Raw genomic sequence first — 23904 nt, 5'->3', positions numbered from 1 at the left:
ATGGCTTCAGGCCTTCATTGTAAATCTGAAGACTGGGGAGGCAAAGCATTGACGAAGAGAAAATAAAATCTGGTCCTGAAATTGGAGGACTGATATGTGCACTGATGGTTCATGCAAGGTAGGAAGATGGCAAACGTCACTATACATAACACCGTTCAAAAACATCGCCTTGTCCGTGAATATTTCTGCCTGTTTGTCTCATGTAGATAGATTTTCATTACCATTGGTGGTTGATGAACAATTAAAACCACAACAAGAGCTCCAAGTAAAATCCAAACCTAATTGTGGAAAAGCTAAAAATAATTCTGCAAGCTAAAAACAACCTGCAACAGCACACACACCTCTTCCTATTAAAAAGAAATCTCAAGTCTGAACTAAGAATGAAGTGGCTGAAGTGGTTCCAGAAGTGTCTTGCTTAAGACGTCTCCCATTGCCTATGAAGTGGTGGCCCAAATATTACTTTGTACTCTTTGCCATAATAATAATCAGTAGTTTTGAATTCCCAGCGGCCTCCACACTTCTGTTTAGCACCAGCCCTTCCTGCTCTTCGGCAAGGATTATGCAGACTTGCCAGCCTTAAAGAACGCTTTGGGGTACCACCATATGCGGCCAAAAATCTAATCTCTTATCTGTCTTTTAAAGCAATATATAATTGCTTTTCCAAAAAAATACAATCTTTTTTAAAAAAAAAGATAACATTCAGCGCAGGATTAGAGTTTATTCACTAAATTCAACTAAATGTCATTTCTAGAGAAGCAACAGTAATGTTTATAACGTCACCAAGAAAAGTCGATACTATCTCAATGGAAACAAATCTCAGATGTCAATAAAATCAGTTAGTATCATTTATTCCTACTGTCCTCTGTCCTTCTCCCTCTGTTTGCAGGTAGCTACCACTGTCAGAGGGATGAAGCCATATGTAGGAGACAAGAATTTGCCATATTCCAAGAGACCTGGCAAACTTAGCTAAACAGTAAGTCTACATACAGACGTCTTTTTGTATAAACTCATTGTAAAAACATGTTATTAGCTGAGCTAGCACACAGTTTGTGTGTGGTGGGTGTGAGAGGCTGTGAAAAAAGTAGCTTGAAAAATCTCTTTTCTACATGTTAACACGTTCATGCTGCAAATAGATAAAAGCCCTGTGCTTCATATTTTCCTCAGGATGAAACCAAAACAAAGGATATGTACATAACACATACCAAAGAGAGTGATGTGTCTCTCTATTTGTATGGATATTGAATACAAATATGTGAATTATGTGTTTTTGAAACTATATGTTTTCTTTAACAACGTGTAGGTACTGCCTCTGGGCATTTACTTCTCATTGTCACCCTTCCTTGCAGTTTCTCAGTTCCTACTAGGATATAGCGTTCACCTTCTTCTATTCTCTTACGCTTTGCACTCACTTACGAACCTGCTATCTTTTAAATTCTCCTGCCAAAAACTTTGCCCTCTCCTCATCTCCACATTCTCTTCTTTCCCATCTTTTATACATCTTATTTTCCCTTCAGTCTTCTTTTTCTCTCACTCTCTCTGTCTCCTCTTGAAGATCCTCTCCTCTTAGACACTATTGATTCCAAGCTCGCTTACAAAAATCAATAAATCAGCAATTGGATCAAAACGGAGAAAGGAAGTGTGAGAGGGAAGAGGCGAAAAGAGGAGACAGAGCAACCTGAGAAGACATACATAAAAGGAAAGATAGGGGAACAGTTAGGGTGAACAGGAGTAAGTGATTATAAAAGTGTTGATATTGAGTGATTTTGAAACACATCAGGTTAAGTAATCCAGGAATACCCCAGAAAAAAAGGAAAAAGTGATAGTAAAAAAAAAAAAAAAGTTGGACACTTCTTTAGTGATTGCAATTAGCATATCAAGGCCTCACAAAGTTGGATTCCATAAATAAAAAGTACAGAGTCATCATGGGCTTCAGGGGGGTTCACTCAACAGCAGCGAGGAGTAAATTAAGATGGACAACAGAATAAAAGAATGTGGATATGTGTGTGGGTGAGTGTGTGTGAGGTGCTCTGATCCTTATTGACTGGCCTGGGGAAATGGTTTGGCTTGATAGGGGAGATTTTACTCTGATAGAGAGAGAGGGATGGCGGCCTTATGGAGCTATCAGAGCCCATTTCTCTCAGTTACTGTAATTTCATACAGGTGCCCACACACACCAAATGTACACACACACAGTCACATATGCACACATAGATACGGACCATCTTCCAACAGACGGACAGCGGTGTCTGGCATCATTAACCTGGCGTCTTCCTAATTCAGACAGATTGTGTCTGTCTGTGTTCTCCTCTGCTTGGGTGTGTGTGTGTGTGGCTGTGTCTATCTAGTGGTCTAGTTGTGTCTGTGCCCTTGTTTAAGTGAGCAAATTCCTGAACTCTGGCCACTGCTATATAGATTTCTGGTGAGAAAAATCATTTGCAGACATATTCAGCGTGAAAACACACACACACACACACACACACACACACACACACACACACACACACACACACACACACACACACACACACACACACACACACACACACACACAGACAACATGGAACCCAAACATTAAAGACAAATGACAGCATTTCTCAGAATTCCCTATTGACTGAAACACAACCTGGATGAAACTGGCCGCTACGTTGCATTCTTACCTCTGTAGCCGCAGCCATCTTAAACTCTGATGCACCCCTTCCCTCCCTGATGGCCACTGGAGAGGAATGTCATGAGATGACGACGAATGGAGGTTGGAAAGCGTGTGTTTGTCAAATCTGTGGTGATGGTGTTGTGTTCGACCCTTACCTCCCAAGTGATAGGTTCCTCCCGTGGTGATGGTGAGAGGTGAAGTGGAGCGCACTGCAGATGCCTCCTCGCCATCTATCGTCAACATGGCAAAGTTCTCCTTGGCGACCAAACGTATTGCGTGCCACTGGCCATCGTTAAGCCCTGAACCTGAAGAGGGGGAGCAGAGTGTAAAGTGCCTTCAGAAAATGCCAACACACTTTTGAACATCATGTTCTTGAAGTGTAAAGTCCTCTTGGTGAGTAAAAGGTTTGGCTGACTTACTTCTTGGAACAACACATCCAAGTTTATCAAAATGCAGCACCACATTCTTTTGTCATTTGTGAGCTTTAAAACAGGTCTAACCCACATTGTCTTTTGACTGTGGTTGCTGACTTGTAGTTTAATCACACAAAAAAAATCAAGACTGATTTCTTTTACTGGGTCAGAGTTAACTTTCTTAGAGGAGGATATAGTATAATATCAAGGGCCTGACAGGGATTTAAAGAAAAACCACTGGGTGACTCATCTTGGGTGAGAAGTATGTGGGTGGTGAAACTAGGAAATGTAATTTCTATCTGTGATGTGTGGCTATCTCTCTCTGTTTACCATCTACTTTATCATACAGTTGTTTTTTCTCCACAATCACTGCATCCCTGTTCTTTTTTTACCGCTCGTATGGCTCCATCCTCAGACAGAGTTAAGACATCCTCGGCGGAGGATTGTATTCCTGCCTCAACCACATTTCCTCCTCACTTCAACACATTCTCTCATCTGTATGCCAATGCTCCCCAATTCTTCGTCCTTCCTCTTTTGTTCTCTCGCTCCTTCTTTTCTCTCTTCCCCCTGCTCCAAGCTGAGTGAGGCTTCCAGTCTCAAGGCCCCTGTGCCTCAACTCCATTAACTCTCAGAGAACCCTGTTTGCGTCTGAGTACCATAGTGCATGTGTGTGTGTTCTCTGTCTTTGCATGCGGGCTTTGAGCACTTGTGGAAGTGTGTTCGAGTCTGTAATGTGCTGCGTTGTCTGTGTCAGTGTAGAGTGTGTGTGTTCGTGCACAGGTTTCGTGCTCTCCTTTTCTCTCTCTTCCCTTGTAGCTGTGCTCCATTAAATTTGAGTGATGCTTTGGAAAGGGACATTACTACTGGAGCCGAGAGAGAAGCCAGCTCACTCTCATCACCCTCTCCTCTATACATCACCTCTTACTGACACCAATCTCTATTCATCCTGCCTCCCTCTCTGTCCCCGATTCTTTCCTCCATCTCTCCGTCTTTATTTCCTGTCCTGTATTTCTGCATTTTACTTTTTACTTTTTTCCCCTCACTGTCTTTGTATTCTTCTCCTCTGGTGGCCATCTGCTGCGTTGTCCGTCTTTTTCAATTAGGCTCTGCTCACTGCTTCACTGACTGTAATACATCGATGGTGAGGACACTGGAGCGGAGTTCAAGGTGCGGTCACGTGCAACTCAAGGATCTCAAGTCAATACACATGTACCTCAGCATACTGCATGTTTCAATTCATTTGACCCGTGCATGTTACAGAGTGCACAAGCTTTTGTTAGTGCATCTGTTTTGTGTAACAGTTTCCGTGTGTTTTCTATGAGGCTTTTGCATGGTTTATTTCTTCCCCGAATGCTATCGGAGACCTAAGCTTTGATGTCAGTATGGGGTCTGCACTAATTAATCTCAATCACCAGGGTGTCCACATGTACATGCGTGCGTCATCATAGCAGTGACCGAAGAAATGAAGAGCCAAGATGGCCCCCTGCTGAGGGGGTGACTGCTGTGGCCTCGTTCAGTGAAGTGCTGGTTAAATATGCACAAACACACACATGCAACACGCACACACACAGTACAATCATGAATGTGATTATGCATATTTTGACTCTGTCAGAGTAAAAAAACAATGACACAGCTGACAGCATTTTTGTTGTACTTGAAAAGCCATGAACTGAAAAGTAATATCGGCAGAAATATAGCGTCTGCTTTGTGTGAATGACAACAAAACATTCGGTTCTGGTAGAAAGTGACCTTGATGTGCTCCTCTGCTGATAATCACATTTCTGACTGTATATTGGTTTGATGTAATCACTATCAAGCACTCTGCTCCATCCTATCCCTCTCTATAACCTCTTGAGTGTAATGGAAAATAGATACTGTGTAACCTCGTGTCCTCTCATCTGTTTTACATCACCTGCAATAGCTTTGAATGATGAGCTTATCAGTGATAGCAGTGTTGAATCTTCACTCTGAAGCACAGACAAACGCAAATATGCGGTATGTCGCACATTCTCTCCCACCTCCCTCTCTCCCATCACACATGTCAAATGCACAGGCTCCAATCACGCCATGCCGGCTGTCTGCCACAGATAAAAAAACAGCACTGATAATGAAGGAGAAAAGAGAGAATTTTTCAGATTTGACTGGATAAAACAGTCCGATGGCTTAGAGTTGTCATTCAAGCCCAGGGGCCTGATTACAAGGTGAAAGGCTGACTGGTCAGTTTGCTCTGTTTTTGTTTTGAATTAAATGGAAATGAAGAAACTGAAAGGTTGAGGATGGTTTTCGTGTGATAAATTATTAAATGGGACCTACATTGATAATATCATTTGAGAATTTTAGAACATTGAATTCAGCCATTTAGGAACTGCTACGTTTTTAAAAAATTTTTTAAAAGCCACTGTCATTTCATAGAGGATTGTTTAACATTCAGCAGAGGCAATAGTTCAATGACTTATGCAGATTTTTATGTAACTAATTACCATAAGCATAAAGAAGATAAATCATTATGTTAGACAAACACTACTTAAGTGCAAAAGCAATAAACACAACTACATGTTGCATGATCTTTTTTGAAGATGCTTAATCGGTTTTGGCTGATATCTGTTGAAGTCGTTTTGGGGAAAAAAAGTTAATGGGAAATCATTCTTGCATTCACAGTTGTGGACATTGCATCAGCCTACGTTCCTACATATGGTCATGGACCACTGGATACAAGATAGTTTTCTTTGACCCCTGTGGCTCACTTAGAGTGTTTTAACAGCCTCTGCAACAATCTGATTCCATTTCATTTCTAAGAGGTTTTTCAAGAGCGGTTACAGTTTCACAATAGGGGCTCCTCTGCTGCTGGTGTTGCTGTTTGTTTCTGTCGTGGGCTCAAGCAGAGAGTGGAGGTGCCTACCAAGATTTACAGAAGAAGGATATGCGGGATGAGCTGAGAGCTTTGAGGGACATGGTGGTGGAGCAGAGGGTGGAACTGAGCAATACCGAGGCTGAACTTTAAACCCAGAGAGACACAGTGGCTGGTCTCAAGAAGGGGAGAACAAATCATCTGTGATTTATCAGTGATGGAGTGATTATTAATCAAAATTCTTCTAATTATTTACATCACCATTAGTGCTGAAATGTCCATCGCAACTTGTCAAAATCAAAGTTAGGGGAGCCAAAGAAAACCAGCAAATGCATCACATTTGAGAAGCTAGAACCAGCGGATTTGAGGGATTTTTGCAATAAAAATCGTTAAATGACTTAAAAAACTGCTGCAGATTTATATTCTATCGTTCGTTGAAACCACATCACCGAATTGATTTAGCTCTAGATAAGACTAAACCCAAATAAAGGGAATCTAGTCATTACTTTTAAGAATTTACATAAATGAAAAGTGAGCTCAAAACTTAATTAGACATGAATATATGTTTAAATCTCTCGGAATCTGATTAGCTGAATGCTGAAATCATCATGCACATTTGAGATTGTGAAAACTTGAAAAAAAAAAAAGAACTACAATACCTGACACTAAAGAAGCAGGGGAGTCAAAACAGATCTGTAGACTGGATGTAAGTTGAATATTGTTTCATATCAGCAGCAATAAACAATAACACACCAGAAATGTACTTGTATGAGAGAGGTTTTGAATTGCTTCTTTAGACAGCCTTACTTAAAGCATCTATGGTATTTCAGTGATGAGATCCAGACTGACAGCCACTGAAAACAATGTGACAGCAATTACAGCAGAGCTAGAAGCGACTAAGACTGAACAGCAGCTCCTGAAGAAAAATGTGGAAGAGGCTGAGAGGCTCATTTCTGGTATGTATTTACCAAAATCACAGACTTCATGATGCTAGAAAATCTCAAAAGTGCAGTTGAGAAATGACTGGCTTTATGTTTCTAGTGCAAGCAGCAGAACTGGCAGCTCTGGCCTCCCAGAGGGGTGGGAGGGGTGCAGGAGCACAGGAAGGTGGTGACAGCTCTCAGGGATGAGCTGGATATTTCTAGGACTGAACTTCAGCTCACAAAGAACAGAGTGGATGCGATAGAAAGGACAATTCCAGGTATCCTGATAAGGGACCTGAAATATATTCTTCAAATGCAGTCAGCTAAAACCATACATTCTAAAAATATATGTCTTTCCCTCAATGTTTCCATTCTCTTTTATTGCTGTATTCAAATATGTTACCATAATTTGGCACTAAATGTTAGTCTCTCTAATCTTTTGGCTCTGATTCGCTTCATTAAATGCTTCCATTCTGTGTTTGTAGACACTCCCAAGCTGGCTCTCTCTGCTGGTTTTACACACCTCAGGAAAAACTGGACCATTTAATATTGCAACTCTGCTCATCTAAAGTAGTCTTCACAAATGTAGGCAGGGCTTACAACGCAGTCAATTTCCACACACAATGTAGTACAGACAACGCTGACCTCCCTGATGGTCTGCGGTTGCAGGTATCTTCACAGCACCTGTCAAAGGGAGTCTATTTCAGATTCAGTGCTTTCAACAACAAGAGATGAGAATGGATGGCAGTAAATTTACATCATGATAATCTGAGAATTTTGTATGAATCTGAGGTGACAAATGGTTGTACTTGGATTGAGCAACACTGAGCAATTGTGCATGCTAATGTTTAATGTTATGGGTTATTTGGCTTATTATTTGTTGCTATACACAGTCTATGACCTTAATCCAAGTAACCTAATTACTTTAGGTTGTTTGAATAAAATATGTTTCAATAGAGATTCTCTTAAACAATTAAATCGAAATCAAGCATTGCTCTGCAATTACATGGTAAACAGGATACATGTGTATTGAATTATCCTCAATATTTAGGACAATGCAACTGACGGCATATTCATGGATGCATTTTTGAGTGAAACCCCTTGCATTTTTTCATAGATATTGACATTAGTGATCACATTCTAAACAAATACATAAAATATAATAATACAAAAAACAGGTCATGGTTTAGCCTTTTGTTTAGTTGTTTCCAATCTTTTGTTTTACTCTTCCTTTCTTTGTCTTTTTCCTGCCTTATATCCTGTGCACCTGTTAATTTGTCAGTTTTGTGAGCAGGCTTATATACAGGAATAGCTCTACAATGTTTAAATCATAGGTTTTGGTGAGGTTCAATGACACAACATCGCTAAGGCAGCTGTTGGCCGCATTTTTTGTCTCTCTCCATTCAAAATGTATTCCGAAGTAAGGTGTCATTGGACCAGGAGGTGTGTAACTTCAACTCTCTTAACTGAACAAATCTGACATTATGCAGTACAATAACACTACATGAAGAAATGTGTGGTATCAGAGGTCCGTTTCACAAAGCAGGTTTAGTGAAAACTCTGAGTCTGTTAACTCTGAAATGAGGGAAACTCTGAGTTTTCCGTTTCACAAAGGGAGGCAACTCAAACCAGAGAAAGAGGGGTAACTCTAGCCTGTTTCACAGAGAGAGGTAACTTAAGCTCTCGGTCAGTTACCATGGTAACATATGCTGATGAGGCCTAACATTACATTCAAAGTTATATTAGGTGGCGACTATTTTCACTACCATGGCATGTCCTTTTGATAATGATCCCGTGGATGAAGGTGCAGCATTATTGCGCAGAGAATTAAATATTCGTCGGGAGATGATTATCAGACCGCGCATAGATGTTCTTGCATTTCCAGACAATTATCTTTTCGAGCGGTACAGTTTCACGTCACAGTCCATCACAGAAGTTTTCCATTGCACAAAGTTACTTTCACTCCTGCCGTTGTGTTTGAATGAGACATGTGCTCTGGTATAAAGTAAACGTGTCAAAGAAAGTCTAGTGAAGCATAAAATGTTTGAGCCAATCCACAAACAGACAAGTGGGCCAGCCAGCAACACCAACCCTGACATCTGGGCTGAGCTGGAGGAGTGAAGAAACATAGGGATAGAACAGAGGGTGGAGCTGACTGTCACCAAGACTCAACTTCAGTGCCAGAAAGACAAAGTGGCTGATGTGTAGACTGAGAAACTGAGAAACCAGGCAAATACTATGTTATATCTAATGATAGAGCTGGCTGTACATGGTGTTTTCTTCACTTTAAATCTCTGTCACAGTGGGAGGATGTGCTTTGCATTTAACATTTTTCATTGAGTGACTCAATTTATGCAGTAGCAGGTTTAAGTAGCTCGATGCATACAAAGTCAGAAGTTTGCGCTGAGCTGTGCTCAGTATACCTGTGGTAAACAGATGGCTTTCATTATGTTCATCATCAGTCAAATTAAACTCTAGACAAAACTTTATTTTCAGTAAGTAGTTTGCCTCAGTAACATTTAACTGCATTTTGTCACCATTATTGTTTTAATTATCATCACCATTTTTGTCAGCCTGAGTCGGCAAATAAAAGCCATTTCCTGGACCGGGATAACAAAATGGAAAATAACTTTTTCCATTTATTGCCATTTATTACACAAACTGTACAGTATTTTCTAATATGAAGTCATTGACAATTAGCAAATTGCTTGGGATTCATTTAAAATACAGTGTTGGGGCTCAGAGAAGATCAGTGGCATCATAAAGTTAGAATGTCTAGACCCTGAAAGCCAACACCCCAGATCCATGTATATTTATCTGTCTGTGTGTAAGTGTGCAGGTATTGTATTGCTATTGATTTTAGCTGCAGTATATACTGCATACCATGATGGATCAATGATGTCTAACAGACAGGAGCATCGGACTGATGCAATTTTGTGAGCGAGGGAGAGCTAGACAAAGCTCACATAAATAAATAACAGGATTTTTTTTTGGTGAAGCAACACATAATAACTTAGGATGGCATGTCAATGTAAACAAGTAAAAAGGGCAAAGGTGAGAAAGAAGCGGAAAATCTCATAAAGAAAAATAGTCCATTCTTGTTGCAGGGATTTTGAACTGATTTGAGGAAAACTGATTGATAACTGTACAAAAACTCACTGAGATGGACTTGGAATGAAAACATCAGAAAAATAACAACTCTCACATGACGCTCTTTTTGAAGAAGAGCCCAATACTACTAATAATGCAGTTTGTTAACTATCTAATCCATATTCAAAGACAGCTGTAAAACCAAGAGTAGGAGATACGGATATGTTTTACAGGGTTTTAACCAAAGCAAGTGAGATGTTCACCACTTCATAAACTACTAAATACACCATGAAACAGTTACATGGGTCCTTTTAATGAAGAATCCCCCTGGTAAAATGGAAAATAGGAGGTGGGAGCTATTATAGTAGATAGGAGGTAGCCAGGTGAATGCTAATCAAATTCTCAGAGGCAGAAGCTGATTACATTGATTTCAGAAAGTAATATACAACACTTATCATATTATCACATTACACATGGGGAACAAATATAATTTATGGCTTGTTTATTCCTCAGTTTCATCTCCCTGTAGAACATGCTAGGAATATCGCACGGTGCACAAAATATTCTGAAACATTACCCTCCTGCTTCTCTTCCCTTTCTCCTCCTCATCCTCTCTCTTATTGTCACTGCTCCTCCTCTCTACTCACATTTCTTTCCTGTCCTCTCCTCCCCACCTGTGTCTATTACATATTGATCCTGTATGTACAGTATAACTGAATTTTGTCTGCCATAAATTTATGGGGCCCTCTGGCATTCATGAATTTATCCTCCCCCCATCTCCTCCACTCCTCAATATTCGGTCTTTCGAGGTAGCTTGAAGAGCTTTGCACGTCTTCACGAATGGCAGCATGCCAGCCACACAAAGCCTGAAAATATAACGTATTAAGCCTTGCCTACGCACACATACACACATATACACACAGACACAAATGCACATATGCATCGGGCTGCACAACCACACACACACACACACACACACACACACACACACACACACACACACACACACACACACACACACACACACACACACACACAGGGGGAATGAAACAATATAACATTATAATCAGGGTGGCTGAAGTATGTTTTTCCCCCTCAAATCTGTGCCTCAGGCCTTTCCATTATTGTAATGCCTTATGCTTCCTATTTGGACTGTGCAAGTAACCTTGTGTGTGTGTGTGTGTATATGTGTGTGTGTGTGTGTGTGTGTGTGTGTGTGTGTGTGTGTGTGTGTGTGTGTGTGTGTGTGTGTGTGTATGTGTGAGACTGATGGTATATCTGCATCTCAAAGGAACTGATGTTATTACTCCTGGCTGAGTTGATGGGTGTGAACACATGCATGCAAGAACACACACACAGTTTTCAACATAGTAAAATATTTCGGCTTTAGAGGTAGCTGAATCAAACTGTTTATGCTGCCCGTGGCTTTCTTCTGTTTTGGAATCAGCCTTGCCTCTCAACTGAGAGTAATCTGTGGTATGACAGATTGTACTGATGGCATTAAGTACGCTGATTTATAGAAATAATGAAGGAAAGAATCAATAAGCGCAAAAAGGGTGGTGACCAAGAGAGCAATGCAGATATACATATAGAAATGTTTTTAAAAACAAAAGACATTTAGAATACAAAGATTATTAGTGATAATAATGTGAAAATGATGCAAGAGACTGATAAAAGTATTGACATAAAATTAAAAAGCAATGAAATGTTGGACATATCAATGCTGTGACGCTATAGGACTAGATGATGACAGCAGAAAGATGTCTAGGAGTGACAAAAAGGCACAATATTGTCTTCTAGCTCTTCTGAATTTGCCTCATGTCAATCCTAAATTCTCTGTACAAATTATCTTGCATCTTTCTACTGGTCACTGTCAAAGAGTTTACAAGGAGGTGCAGAGAGCTAAATCATATTTCTAAGTAGTCATGAAGCCATAGTAACAAGATCTATTCAATTCAAGATTAATCACCAGTACTTACATCTATTGTCTTCTGTGACAATGAAACAGGAGTACAAAAACATATTTTCTCACTTTGTTGCATGAGGACCCTTTTGGTAGATTAGATTTCTCCGTCACTGTAAAAGCACTTGAGACACAAAACATCGTTTCCATGGAAACAGTGCTTGCGCCCAATAATTTGAGAATTAATCAAGAGGGGCGATCAGAGGATAGCATCTTCGACACACATGCTCAAAGGCAAATAACAACACTCACCAGTTATTTGTATCAGGTATAAAAGGAGCCTTTTTTTTTTTTTTTCACTGGCTTTGCTTTATCAGATCATTTCATGGTAGGTTAATGTGGAAAATAGGAGCTTGATTTGTATTTGGGCACATCAAAACATGCTTTGGTCCTGCTGAACTGCCATCAAGGCAACATTTTCCAGGCCGGCTGAAGCAAAGCTGTTGTATACTCTAATTCCAACAAATGAGTGATGAGAGCAAAAGAGAGGCGAGTTGGAGAGTTAATGAGTAAGTAAAAGGAAAGTGATGGGAAAATTAGATCAGAGTCCCTGCAGGAATCACAACTAAGTACTCTCTATTATCGCTCACACGCACATGCACACACACACACACACACTGTTAAGGGGACACCCGCAGTCTAATCTGGAGTGTTCTCTCAAAGGCCTCATCTTCCCTTTAGCTTCATCCTCTGTATCTCTGCTTGAGAGGAGGAAGTGGATGAAATGATAGAGGTTTTCTCAAATGAGAGAGGAACATGTTCCTGCAGGTCACGAACAGCCTCAGGGAAAGTTCTCGATCTGTATCACACATACAAGACTGAATATCTGCGGGGCACACACACATTTTTCAATAATGCTTGTATGCATATGGAGATAGTTTTATGTGAGTATCCAATAGCAATTACTGCACATATCGCTTTGACTCCAAAAGAGACAATAAAAAACGTTCGGAAGAAATTCAAGGTGATCGGATTCTATCAGATCCATGAAGTGTTACTCCACCACCTTGCCTTTTTCAAACTGCACCTGCTTAATCACCAAGGGTTAGCAGAGACAAATCCTTAAGAACAGAACTACTTAAACCTGCAGTTTCAGAATATGGCTCACAACACAGTCAAGCATAACAAGGCTGATGAATCATCCATTTGGTCTAGAACTGAATATATCCTTACAATATAAAACATGCAACACCACCACAAACATACACTTCTCAACAGAAACACTGTACAACACCCCCCCCCCCCCCAAAAAAAAAAATAAACATTGTGACACCACAAATCCAAAAGAAGTTTGGGTGTGCGCATTACTGACACACCCAGAGAAGAAACAGTGACATAGGCATCATATAGTCAACCAGTTAAATGTCCAACATTAATTAGCAGTATGGCCAAAAACATCTGGGTCTTATAGTGGCGGCTGTAGCTCAGGAGGAAGAGCGGATCATCTAGTCATCGGAAGTTCGCTGGTTTGAATCCAGATACTCCGGGCTGCATGTCGAAGTATCCTTGAGCAAGATACTTGCACCTGGTACCTTGCATGACAGTCTCTGCCATCAGTGTATGAATGTGTGAATCTGACAAGTGGTGTAAAGCGGCTTTGAGCGGTCAGTAGACTGGAAAAGCGCAATAGAAATACGAGTCCATTATTGTCTCTAAATTACGCTCTCAGTAAATCCATCTCTCTGCCTTTTTGTGCAAAACGGTAATTTAATAATGAGAGAAAATCTTCAAACTAGGGAGCTCATCCATCGTGGAAACAATCTTAATTTCATTTTCTGTTGATTCTGATGGCTCGTGTGGACAACAGCAGTACAGCCATTTTCACTGAGGGTGAAGTTGTTTGTAAAGATATTTATGGTTCTGTGCTTAATGTATTGTCTTTCAATCCTGGTTCTAGTGCCCTGCACGCTTTAAGCGTTTCTCTGCTCCGACACACTAGTTTCAAATGAATAGGTCGTTATCAGGCTTCAGCAGAGCTTGGTGATGAGCTGATCATTTGTATGAGGGCTGAGTCTTCGCTTCTTTAGTCTTGCGTACTGTAACGTGTTCACTGTCATCATGTCAATTCTGCAGGTGATTAAAGCTGCAAGGAAAATATAAGCTATCGATATAGAGAACTAAATATGATGATAAAATGCATTGTGATTACTTCTACAGTCTACACCATTCTATTAATGGTATAATAATGCAATTGTTTCACATATTCATAAAAGGTTCTACAATGTCACATTTATACTGCAATTAATTGTGGGTGAGTTAATTCCGTGAAGTCTGCAGCCCAAGCGGACTGCCTGGAAGTCTGCAGAAAGTCCACTTGAGGGCCCTTGTGGACTGAATGAAATGTGATTTTGGACAGCCCTCAAGACTCGCAGATTTTCCCAAAACAAGCCTGGACCAGGACTGAAAAACACTGCCTCAATGTATCAATCTTAAGCTAAAATAGTTTATATTTAGACAAGCCATCACGGTAGGTGGGAAAGTGCTCGAACACTTGGCTTATCAGTTTTCACATCACATTTGCACGTCTGTAAACAACAGGTTGTGCATGTGATGAGTGCTGCAGTACAACCATTCACCTAACCATGAGGTTTCTTAAAGAGTTTCTTCTGAGGACTGACACCTGATAGGAAATAATTACACCAGTGTGATACCATTTTCTGTGATTTACTTTATGTTAATAATGTATGTCAGACATACATTTATATGGTGGAAATGTCAAATGGGTTTAAATCGGAAAATGAAACCATCAATGGAGAGAGCCTCTCTGGTTTTTCCTTCCAGCAGATGCCTGATTATATGTCTGAATAAGCCGTCGCTAAACAGCTTCATAAACAAACTATCCCCACTGGGAAGAGAAAAATTGATTCTGCAGACTCCGTGAGAACCTTCTTTTTTCCCACTTCTTCTAAGTGTGTGCGCATCGACATGTCTCTCCCAAGTATATTTGCCATTAAGAGGGACTAAGCATTTCATTACAAGTCTACTGAGCTCCCACTGTGTTATTGAAGCCAGAAGCCAGTGTGGCTTTCTTTCTTAGAGATCCTAATAACAGAATCAAAGGAGGGTGCTTGTGTTTGAGTGTGCGGGTCTGTGTTTGTGTGTCTGCATTATAGTAATACTGATGTAATCGCAGGCTCAAGCCCAATTAGCCTAGAGGGTAACTCTGTAATAATCCCTACCCCTGGGCATAATGGCCTATTAAAGCAGCAGTGGACAGAATAAATGAGTGTGTCTAAGGAAAGGGAAAGAACGGGAGAGAGAAAGAAGGAAAGGCAGGAAATAGGAATAAGGGAGTAAGGGAGGAAGAGTAGGGTAGGATGGGAGAAATGAAAAGGAAGAGGGTGAAGACAGAAATGTTGAAAATAAAGTAAATCATTTTTATTTAAGTGATAAATGTGTATAGCAGTTAACTACAATAATAAATCGGTGTGTTCTTGCAATAGGGCAGCACTTATGCTCCAGTTAAACATGCTTTAATTAACCAGTTATGATAAAGATTTTTAGTTAAGAGTTGTTGATGTGTTTACTTGGGTTGCTGCTATTTATGTCTCAGGAAGCAGAAAAGTAGGATCCCATAGCTACAGCTTCAAAACATCTTCTATGTGTCTCATTAGTTGGAAAGCATACTCTGACTTTGGACTATTTATTAACGTTGCTGGGCTCAAGACCACATAAATTGAGGCCATGTTACGCTACGGTCTGTGAGGAGGTGAGATCCAACCCAAACCAAGAGGAATATCTTAATTGATATGACAAGAAAGATGGACAGTCCATGTTACTAGTCTGCATCTCAGAAAATCCTGAGATGTTCAAATATAAAACAAATATATATATATATATATATATATATATATATATATATATATATATATATATATATATATATATATATGTATATATATACCCTCAGGAAACAGTAAATGCACTTTCTGAGTGCATAACTTTTTCAGCAATTTTCAGAATTTGAAAATGTCCTCAAAACACCCGCCGTATAAACATACTGTATGCAATAAGTCATTTTAGCTTTTGTTCTCGGTTGATATGGCCTATTTTTAGGCTATATCACGATATGCAATATATGTCTTAATAATTTGAATTATGTTGTTGCTAGCACTGGGCAACTTAATCAAATATCACAATAATTTTAGACCTTATACCTTAAAAGGGACAGTGTGTAATATATCAAGTATTTAGCGCGATCTAGCTGTGAGGTTCTATATTGCAACACTCCTTTGCTCACCCGTCCCGTTCTGAAGACGTTGGAGACGTTCCTGAAGCTACGGTGGCCCTGACGGACAAGAAACTAATTTTCAAAATATGGACTCTTTCCCAACAGCGTTGAGTATTTCTACTGATTCAAGTAATGAGGTAAAGATGTAGTTAGTTATTGTTATTGTTAGTGACGAGCGCTTTCGCTGAGCTCCCTCTCAGTTCTGCAGTCAAGCTGGCTCTGAGCGAAAACGCATTAGCCTTACTACGTAGTACCACGTAGTGCTTTGTGTCCCTCTCGGCAGTCCATAGTTTTTTTAAAACCGGAAAGACATGAAAGTCAGATTGTTGGCAGAGGTAATTGTACACCAATGAGGACTTACTTATGAACGAGGACGTTGATTTGAGTTAATAAATTACTTAAATCGTTACACACTGTCCCTTTAATATTTATAATGAAACAATATTGTGGGGATTACATTCACAAAATATTAACACAATGAGATTTTCGATATATAATCATCAGTAATATGGATATAATGACTGAGTAGAACAATATTAGCACGAGTTCAACAGGCTGCTATGTTTAGAAAATGTATATCAATTTACTGTAATGCTGTCTTTAACACCAGGGAAAGATATGTCACAGCATAAAGACATCTAGAATCTAAGATGACATATAGCCTCATAACAGGATAACAATATATTTTTGTGAATTTACACGCAGCCCTGTGTTTTGTAAGAATTCCACATTGCTATTGGCCCAATTGTTTGTAGAGTTAACCAAAGTTGTACTAGATTAAACTTATGTAATATAAGATAAATGTTATACCAAATGAAACAGCTTCACAGTTAAACTCACCTGACGATAGGTCTACCCGGTTGTTGCTGGTCGTCCTAGTCACATTTATGTGAACTACAACCTTGCTCTCCTCAAGGGAGATCTCCAGCGTGCCATCATCAAGATTACTGAAGAGGAGGAGCCCATCCGGGTTCCACGTTCGAAACTGGAAGCTCACTGATATCGTGTTGTGATTGGCTCGGCCCGGCAGCTGCAGGAAGCTGGTGGCGTTGAAAAAGACTGGGAAGGTGTGGGTCTCGACACAGGAGAAGGACAGGTTACGCTGTCAAGACAGAGATTCAGAGAGAGAGATACAAGAAAAGAGAGATAACAGGAAGTTATCAATCAACCTTCAAAGCGACAAGTCAAAAGCAAAGCGAATCCTTTGAATGCGGGCTTGTATGTGAAGTTGTCTGAATATTTTCAATGCCCCAACACTTTAGATAATCACGCATTTATTCACCGAGCTTTTGTTGCTTTGAATCTAGCTTCTGCATGTTTACCTTCAGATTTTCCTGACTGAAGCTAGACTCAAAGACTGATGTTGTCTGTACACATTACAAAAATGTCGCTGTTTGGCTCGCCCTGTCTTTGAAACCAGGGCTGAACCTGGGTGATGTTTGTCTGCTGGAGGAAAACAAACACTATTGTAGAATTAAAGCACTAATTACCATTGAGCTTCTCCAACCTTGTGCTGTTAATCAAATCATTAACTCTCAATACTGAGCTGCCTTACCAGCTAAAGATGATTCCTGATTGCCTCTGCTGGAGGTTGTGTTTCTGATATTTGAGAGCAGGTCTGTTTTGATTAGAAATGAATGGCTGTGCGAGTCATCAGAGAGAATTAGAAGTGCGGCTTTAATGAACTTGATTAGTGCCTCCATTTGTTCAATCAGTTCAACAGAGATCGAAGAAGATACACTTGTTGTCCACTGGTTGATGAAGAGCAGGAAATGGGGAGAGACGAGAGCTCTGAGTCTATCCAAGGCTTTTCAGTAACTCATTTTGAGGATGGCAAAGCACCTCCACAGAGCCGTGCATTTGATGAGAAGAAGCAAGTCATTCAATATGTTTTTTATTCTGTTGAGATAGGTTTAAATTGTTCCGCAGTGAAATTCCCTATTCGTAGGTTGCAGTGAAATGGCAGCCAAAAGATCAAGAGGGAGGACAAGGACAGGAGGCAAACACACAGAGAGGCCACTGATGGATCAGCTGTATCTGATTAATTATGAATCTGTTAAACTATTTTCGCATGGTGGATTATTTGCCCTCTCACTCAGGTCAGATAAAGAGTTAGTGTGACAATAATGAGCATGTTCGGTATTCAGCTGCCTTTACAAGCGTGCTATTTCAGGCTCTCAGATTTGTATGTTTGAAAATGAAGTGTTGTGTGTGTGTGTTTACACATTTATATATGAATATATATATGTATATATATATATATATATATATATATATATATATATATATATATATATATATATATATATATATATATGCAGGTGGTGTCTGTGTCTGTGTCTGTGTGCCTGTGTGTGTGTGTCTGAGCATGCATGCACAATTTGCTTACAAAGCTGGAGGTGTCAAGCTTCTTTCTGCGAGCCAGGTCTGTAATGTTGTCTCCGTTGTAGTTGATACTTTCCATGCAGCCTTTAAAGTTCTTCCTGCCTCCTCCCACTGGCTTCCCACTGTATGGCATCCCCCCGAAGCTCAACTAGAGAAAACAGAGGGAAAAGAGGTAAAAACAATTACTTTACATAGCAAAAAGCAATCCATTTGCTTTGCTGTTAAATAGAACAGGAAATTAAAATGCTTTGTTGTCTAGCTATTCCCCACACTGAAAGGGATTACAGGAGCAACAGACAAATGATCAAATGAGGAAAATTGCAACAAATACTACAATAGGTTTCAAAACACACTCCCGAACTAGTGCCGCTTATGTTCAATTTCTATGGAGATTTTCATATCATACCATAACCCTACTTATACACATACCTGCATATTCAGTGGAAAACAGTACAAAGACAATATATTCATGTTTAACTATACTAACTTTATACATTTTTTGAATACATGCTTAGTCAAAATTTAATGCCAGCAACATCCCTCAGGTGAACAGGTTAATCGATGATGGTGTATGACAGGGGCATACTTGAAAGGCTTAGTCATTCCCAAGCAAGGATCGGGTAAGAGTTACCATTTTGTCTTTCTAAAAGGATAATACTAGACTGGATGTGAGAACATTTGGTGAAACCCTTGTTGGTAAACAGAGTTAATTTGAGAATGATTGCATTCTATTTTGTTGTTTTTTTATGTTAAACACAGTGTCCCAACTGCTTTGGAATAGGGGTTGTAACAGAAACCAACCACTGTTTATGGTAGAAAACATAATAGTGAAATTAAGTGAAGACTGATTATGATAACAAAAAGATAAGAATGAGGGCAGTTTGATCAATTCTACATGTATACTTAACATTTTTGGAAAATGTGATGACTTAAAACTAAGCTTATGCCAAATGTTGTACTACCACCCTTAAACTACCACCCAGTTACTGAATGCAAAGACAGCTGGACAAAGTATGATCCACAGTCACTCATCTAAAGTTATAAATAGGAAATTTAGTGTCAACCACAAACTAAATCCCAAGGTATTTGGTCTGCATTAGAAGGGGAAAATGACAAGTCTTTTACATTTTTTAAGCAAACACCTTGATGTAAGTATGTTATTGACATATACATTACATTCATAAAGGGTTGTGAGACAGCATTAACAGGAAGAAGCCAGTGGCTTGTGGGGAATAGATGCGATGACAAGAGAGTTGAGACAAAGAGATGGAGGCTAATAAACAGGCATCTGGTGGGAAGCGCTGAAGGACACAAAGCTGATGAAAACTGTGTTTCATATTTTTCTACAGTTGTACATAGGCTTTTTTTTGCTCCTTCAGACATAGCTGTGTGCTCTGAGGAAGCCAAGATGATGGAGGGAGGTGTGCAATTACCAGTTATGTGTCTATCTGTGTGTGCGCATTTGTATCTCTCCATGGTGACGCTCCAGTAGTCTTAGTAATTACTGCCAAGGGTAGACACAAATGCACCCGGATATTTAGTCTGCAGGTTCAAATTGGAGCAGAAAATGTACAGATGTGCACACACACACACACGCGCGTGAACAATCAAGATGGAGTGTGTGGACTAGATTGGAGTACAGTGGTACACTTTGAGTAAAAGCTGGTCACAATTTGCTTTTGGTAGAAAAACTCATTCAAGCAGTAACACTGCCGGGATCCATTCAGGTTTCACCACAGAGACACACACAAAACCTCCCGGCTGACTGTGTCTTGCAGATTTCCCTAAAGATCCCTTAATTCACCAGCCTCAGTTTAATTGGACTGTGGTTTGACCTGCCCCATTTCTCAGTATCCTACTTAACACTGGAACGGATCAGCCATATCAGCAACGCCTGATAAATGTCAGATGCTCACACACAAACATATCGATATATACACATGCACACACCGTGCACGGTCACACACATCCATGCACATGCTCACATTACACACAAGTGAGGGTATTTCATACCCATTATGCATTCCAAAATCAATTTCCTGTTTTAAGTATTATTAGCTGAACTCTTTGCATTCCATTACTGACTTGCATTAATTATGTGAGTTTTATGGATTAGCATTATAGCACAGAGTAAAACCAATATCCAATTTCCTGTGTGGTATCAATGCAAAGTTTGGATAGCGGAGGCCAAGCTACAACCTGTGATGAGTACTGCACTCTAGTTTTTAAAGATGCAGCTTCAAAATCAGTGAAGCACCTAAGGACAGGTAGAAACACTGAGATAACGAGCAGCTGAAGAAAGAAAACAGCATGATAAAGACAAACTATAAATAAGTAAAGGTGAGACAGTGTCTCTCACAGGTCTGAAATGATCAGACAGCACTGTTGAGACCCCCAGCAGTTGGAGGGTTCAGATTTGATTTGAGAACTGCTCACATTACCAGAAAAAGTATTCTGTTTTCATCACTGGGACTGCCCAACGGTCCTAAACCAGAATTCTTACTCAGTTTTCTGTTTGAGGACTGATATTCACCAAGCTCAAGTTCCAAAATACAAATGCACAACTTCTCAAACATTGATGAAATAAGGCCTGCAAGCTAGTTTCATGCCGATAACCCAAGTTTACCACTACACATCATGGTCCAAAACGGGTCCAAACAGGTAGAATTGCATGTCAAAATTAGCCATTAAATTGGATTGCATCACCTAATGAGCAAAAAACACAGCCTCAGCTGTGCCACCTATGCACCTTGGCATAAACAAGTTTGTTTGGAGCCAAGAAATTACCAAATAGGCTATCGGCTGAGGGAACTTGGAAAAGGACCATGTTTGTACTACCGCTGGCTTTGCCCATTTATAGGGCTTAACTAACTTGACTTAAACATTTACTCATTAAAAGTATAATGAGAGTGCACATTGTGACAACCAGCTAAATTAGCATGGTCATTGACAGATGCTGTGCTTTTACAATTATAATACAACTGTATTTGATTGAGAAAGTAAATATTCTTTGGTTTAACTAAAATGAATATATTTGTTCTTTTTTCAGTAGCCAATCACATGTATAATAGACAGCTGCTCTGGACTGGCACACATATTCAAGCTTTACTCAGGCAAAGCTTAGGGAGCTGAATAAATGAGTTGACATTTTAGTTATTCACTTCATTCATGGTCTACCAGTTTTTTTTTCATAATTTAACCTACAGTGACAGCTGTTGAATCATTTGGCATCCAAAGGCTTTGTTATTAATATGATGTCAGGCTGAGATTACCTATAAATGAAGAGCTGAAATGCACGTTTATGTAACAAACATGCTTTGCACAGCTGTACTGTACATTGAATTGTGTCTGTGATTGGACACGAATGTATGTATTATGTTCAAGAGCAGATTCATTCTTACATTTATCTCAAAGGGCAGACTACTGTGTTCTGTCTGTATTTTCAGTTTACATTATCTCTCACCTCGTAGTCCAAATCGAGATGGTCAAACTCTCCGTTTGTCCTGAAGTGCTGAGTGTGTCTGTCCAAGGTGAAGTTGACATTACGACGGTAGCGCTCGATCACCACTGAGTGCCAGTGACTGTCATCCAAGAGGCTGCCGGTGGTCACGGAGGTATGACCCAGGATAGAGCCATACTGATTACTGCCTGTAATTAAGATATCAAAATAATTTTAGGTACAAAACACAGTCATTGGACACTGTAAATGAAGACAGTCATTGGACACTGTAAATGAAGACCAGTTTTTGGCAAGCCTAAAATAAGGTTGGGTATTATGTGTGTGAGCAACAGTTGAATATGCCTTTACTCTTAAAGCTCAAGAACAACCCTTGAAAAATTAAAGTGTTTACAAAATCCTGGAGCTTAATAAAGACTAATGAATGAAACATGTATTATTCAGAAATGTATTAAACTCTGGGAGACATTCGCCAAAACAGCCACTTATCATTTTCACTGTTCAGCGAAAGGGAAATGACTTTACCTTGTCCACGTGTTTCCTAAGTTGGTTTTACACATTTAAACATTGTGCGTTAGTTTCACTTGTTTGCAAATTAATTCATACCCATTAGAATACAGTTCTATGCAACAATAACACATCTAACAATCAAAAGTGTGTCATAAGACACTGTGCTGCAGTGAGGCACAGGCTCAGCTGGTTGATAGTGAGTGATGCTCCACATGCTTATGGATTGTTGTGGCATTTGTTTACAGTGTACAGGGAAAAAAGCTGTGCCTGGACACTTTGTCTTTGCTCCAAGATAATGCTATCTTTTGGTCTGTCAAAGAGCTGTGAACACAAGTGTAGTGCAGCTGTATGCATAAGACTGAGTACCTTTAAATCCAAGGATCAGAGCAAGACCTGACCCATATTTACCTTAGACATGTCATTTGGGTAATTCATTCCCAATATTTAAAGACAGCTCGAGCTGTATTTGAGTTGTAATATGTTTTTTGTGACAGGAAAGATCAGCATAAAGAGAATCTTTGCTTTGCATTACTTTGTCTAAATAAATGGCATACATGTGTTGCTTACCCAGGTTTATCTGTAGCAGAAGCTTTGCCTTGCTAAGCTCAAGGGTGATATAGTCTCCCTGTTGGCCCTCCCCATGAAGAATCACACCCTCGCTCTCTGACGTCTTGAACCTCAGGGCAATAACATCCTTAATGATCTTCATCTTCTTCACCTGTGCAAAAGTGAACAAATAACATGAACTCAACAGGAATGTCTGCTCATTATATATACAGTACATACATATACATATATATATATATATATATATATATATATATATATATATATATATATATATATATATATACACATATATATACACACACACACGCACCTATGCATATATATATGTAGAGAGAGAGAGAGAGAGAGAGAGAGAGACAGAGAGAGAGAGAGAGAGAGAGAGACATAGATAAATAGATATATAGATTGGTAACTAATAACAAATGCATGTCAAGGAAGTAAATCCAGTACCTTAAAACGATATGAGATCACACCCTGTCCATCAAAGTTGATCACACCCGCCCCTATAAAAAGACACAAACAGATAGACACAATACAGGTAAACTGCTGTCAGAAATAGGTAAGTGACCTGGGTACCTATCTGACAGAGAGCATACTAATGCCAACACTTTTCTATATGAAAACAAATCCATTACAATATATATATAAAAAAAAATGTTCATATATTTCTGAGTTGTATACATTTTTGTGCATTAGAACATGTCAGCTTTATAGGTCATTACTGCTGCAAAATAAATGGTTATTGTTTCAAATGATTACAATGTCAAAATATCTTTTGGAAAAGGCCTATTGGACACACACTATGAAAAGCACAGGGGTAAGTAATAAAATGAATGATCGCTGAACTCCCGTTAGCTGCTGTTG

The 23904-nt window shown here is 39.6% G+C and overlaps 1 protein-coding gene and 1 long non-coding RNA gene across 4 annotated transcripts in view; one reads left to right on the top strand and one right to left on the bottom strand.

Annotated features, from left to right (window-relative positions):
* cntnap2a (contactin associated protein 2a) overlaps nucleotides 1-23904 on the bottom strand; it is a 328136-nt gene that overhangs the window by 123535 nt on the left and 180697 nt on the right. Inside the window, exons 5-10 of the mRNA XM_030397660.1 lie at nucleotides 23491-23543; nucleotides 23038-23188; nucleotides 21967-22151; nucleotides 18508-18651; nucleotides 16959-17220; nucleotides 2806-2955 (exon numbers count right to left, since the gene is read on the bottom strand). Coding sequence (XP_030253520.1) covers nucleotides 2806-2955; nucleotides 16959-17220; nucleotides 18508-18651; nucleotides 21967-22151; nucleotides 23038-23188; nucleotides 23491-23543 — 945 coding nt within the window. The remainder of the gene's footprint in view (nucleotides 1-2805; nucleotides 2956-16958; nucleotides 17221-18507; nucleotides 18652-21966; nucleotides 22152-23037; nucleotides 23189-23490; nucleotides 23544-23904) is intronic.
* On the top strand, nucleotides 2953-7098 carry LOC115569642 (uncharacterized). 3 transcript variants are annotated; one of them, XR_003981577.1, is made up of 4 exons: nucleotides 2953-4230; nucleotides 4479-5058; nucleotides 6742-6867; nucleotides 6953-7098. It is a non-coding gene; the product is annotated as an uncharacterized LOC115569642 (long non-coding RNA). The 3 variants fall into 3 exon arrangements; XR_003981578.1 differs by lacking the exons at nucleotides 6742-6867; nucleotides 6953-7098 and adding an exon at nucleotides 5722-6320; XR_003981576.1 differs by lacking the exons at nucleotides 6742-6867; nucleotides 6953-7098 and having other exon boundaries at nucleotides 4479-5331.

The sequence above is a fragment of the Sparus aurata genome, chromosome 19 (genome assembly GCF_900880675.1).
Source record: "Sparus aurata chromosome 19, fSpaAur1.1, whole genome shotgun sequence".
Taxonomy (NCBI): domain Eukaryota; kingdom Metazoa; phylum Chordata; class Actinopteri; order Spariformes; family Sparidae; genus Sparus; species Sparus aurata.
The sequence above is the reverse complement of the archived record's forward strand: the minus strand, read 5'-3'. Positions and strand labels throughout refer to the sequence as shown.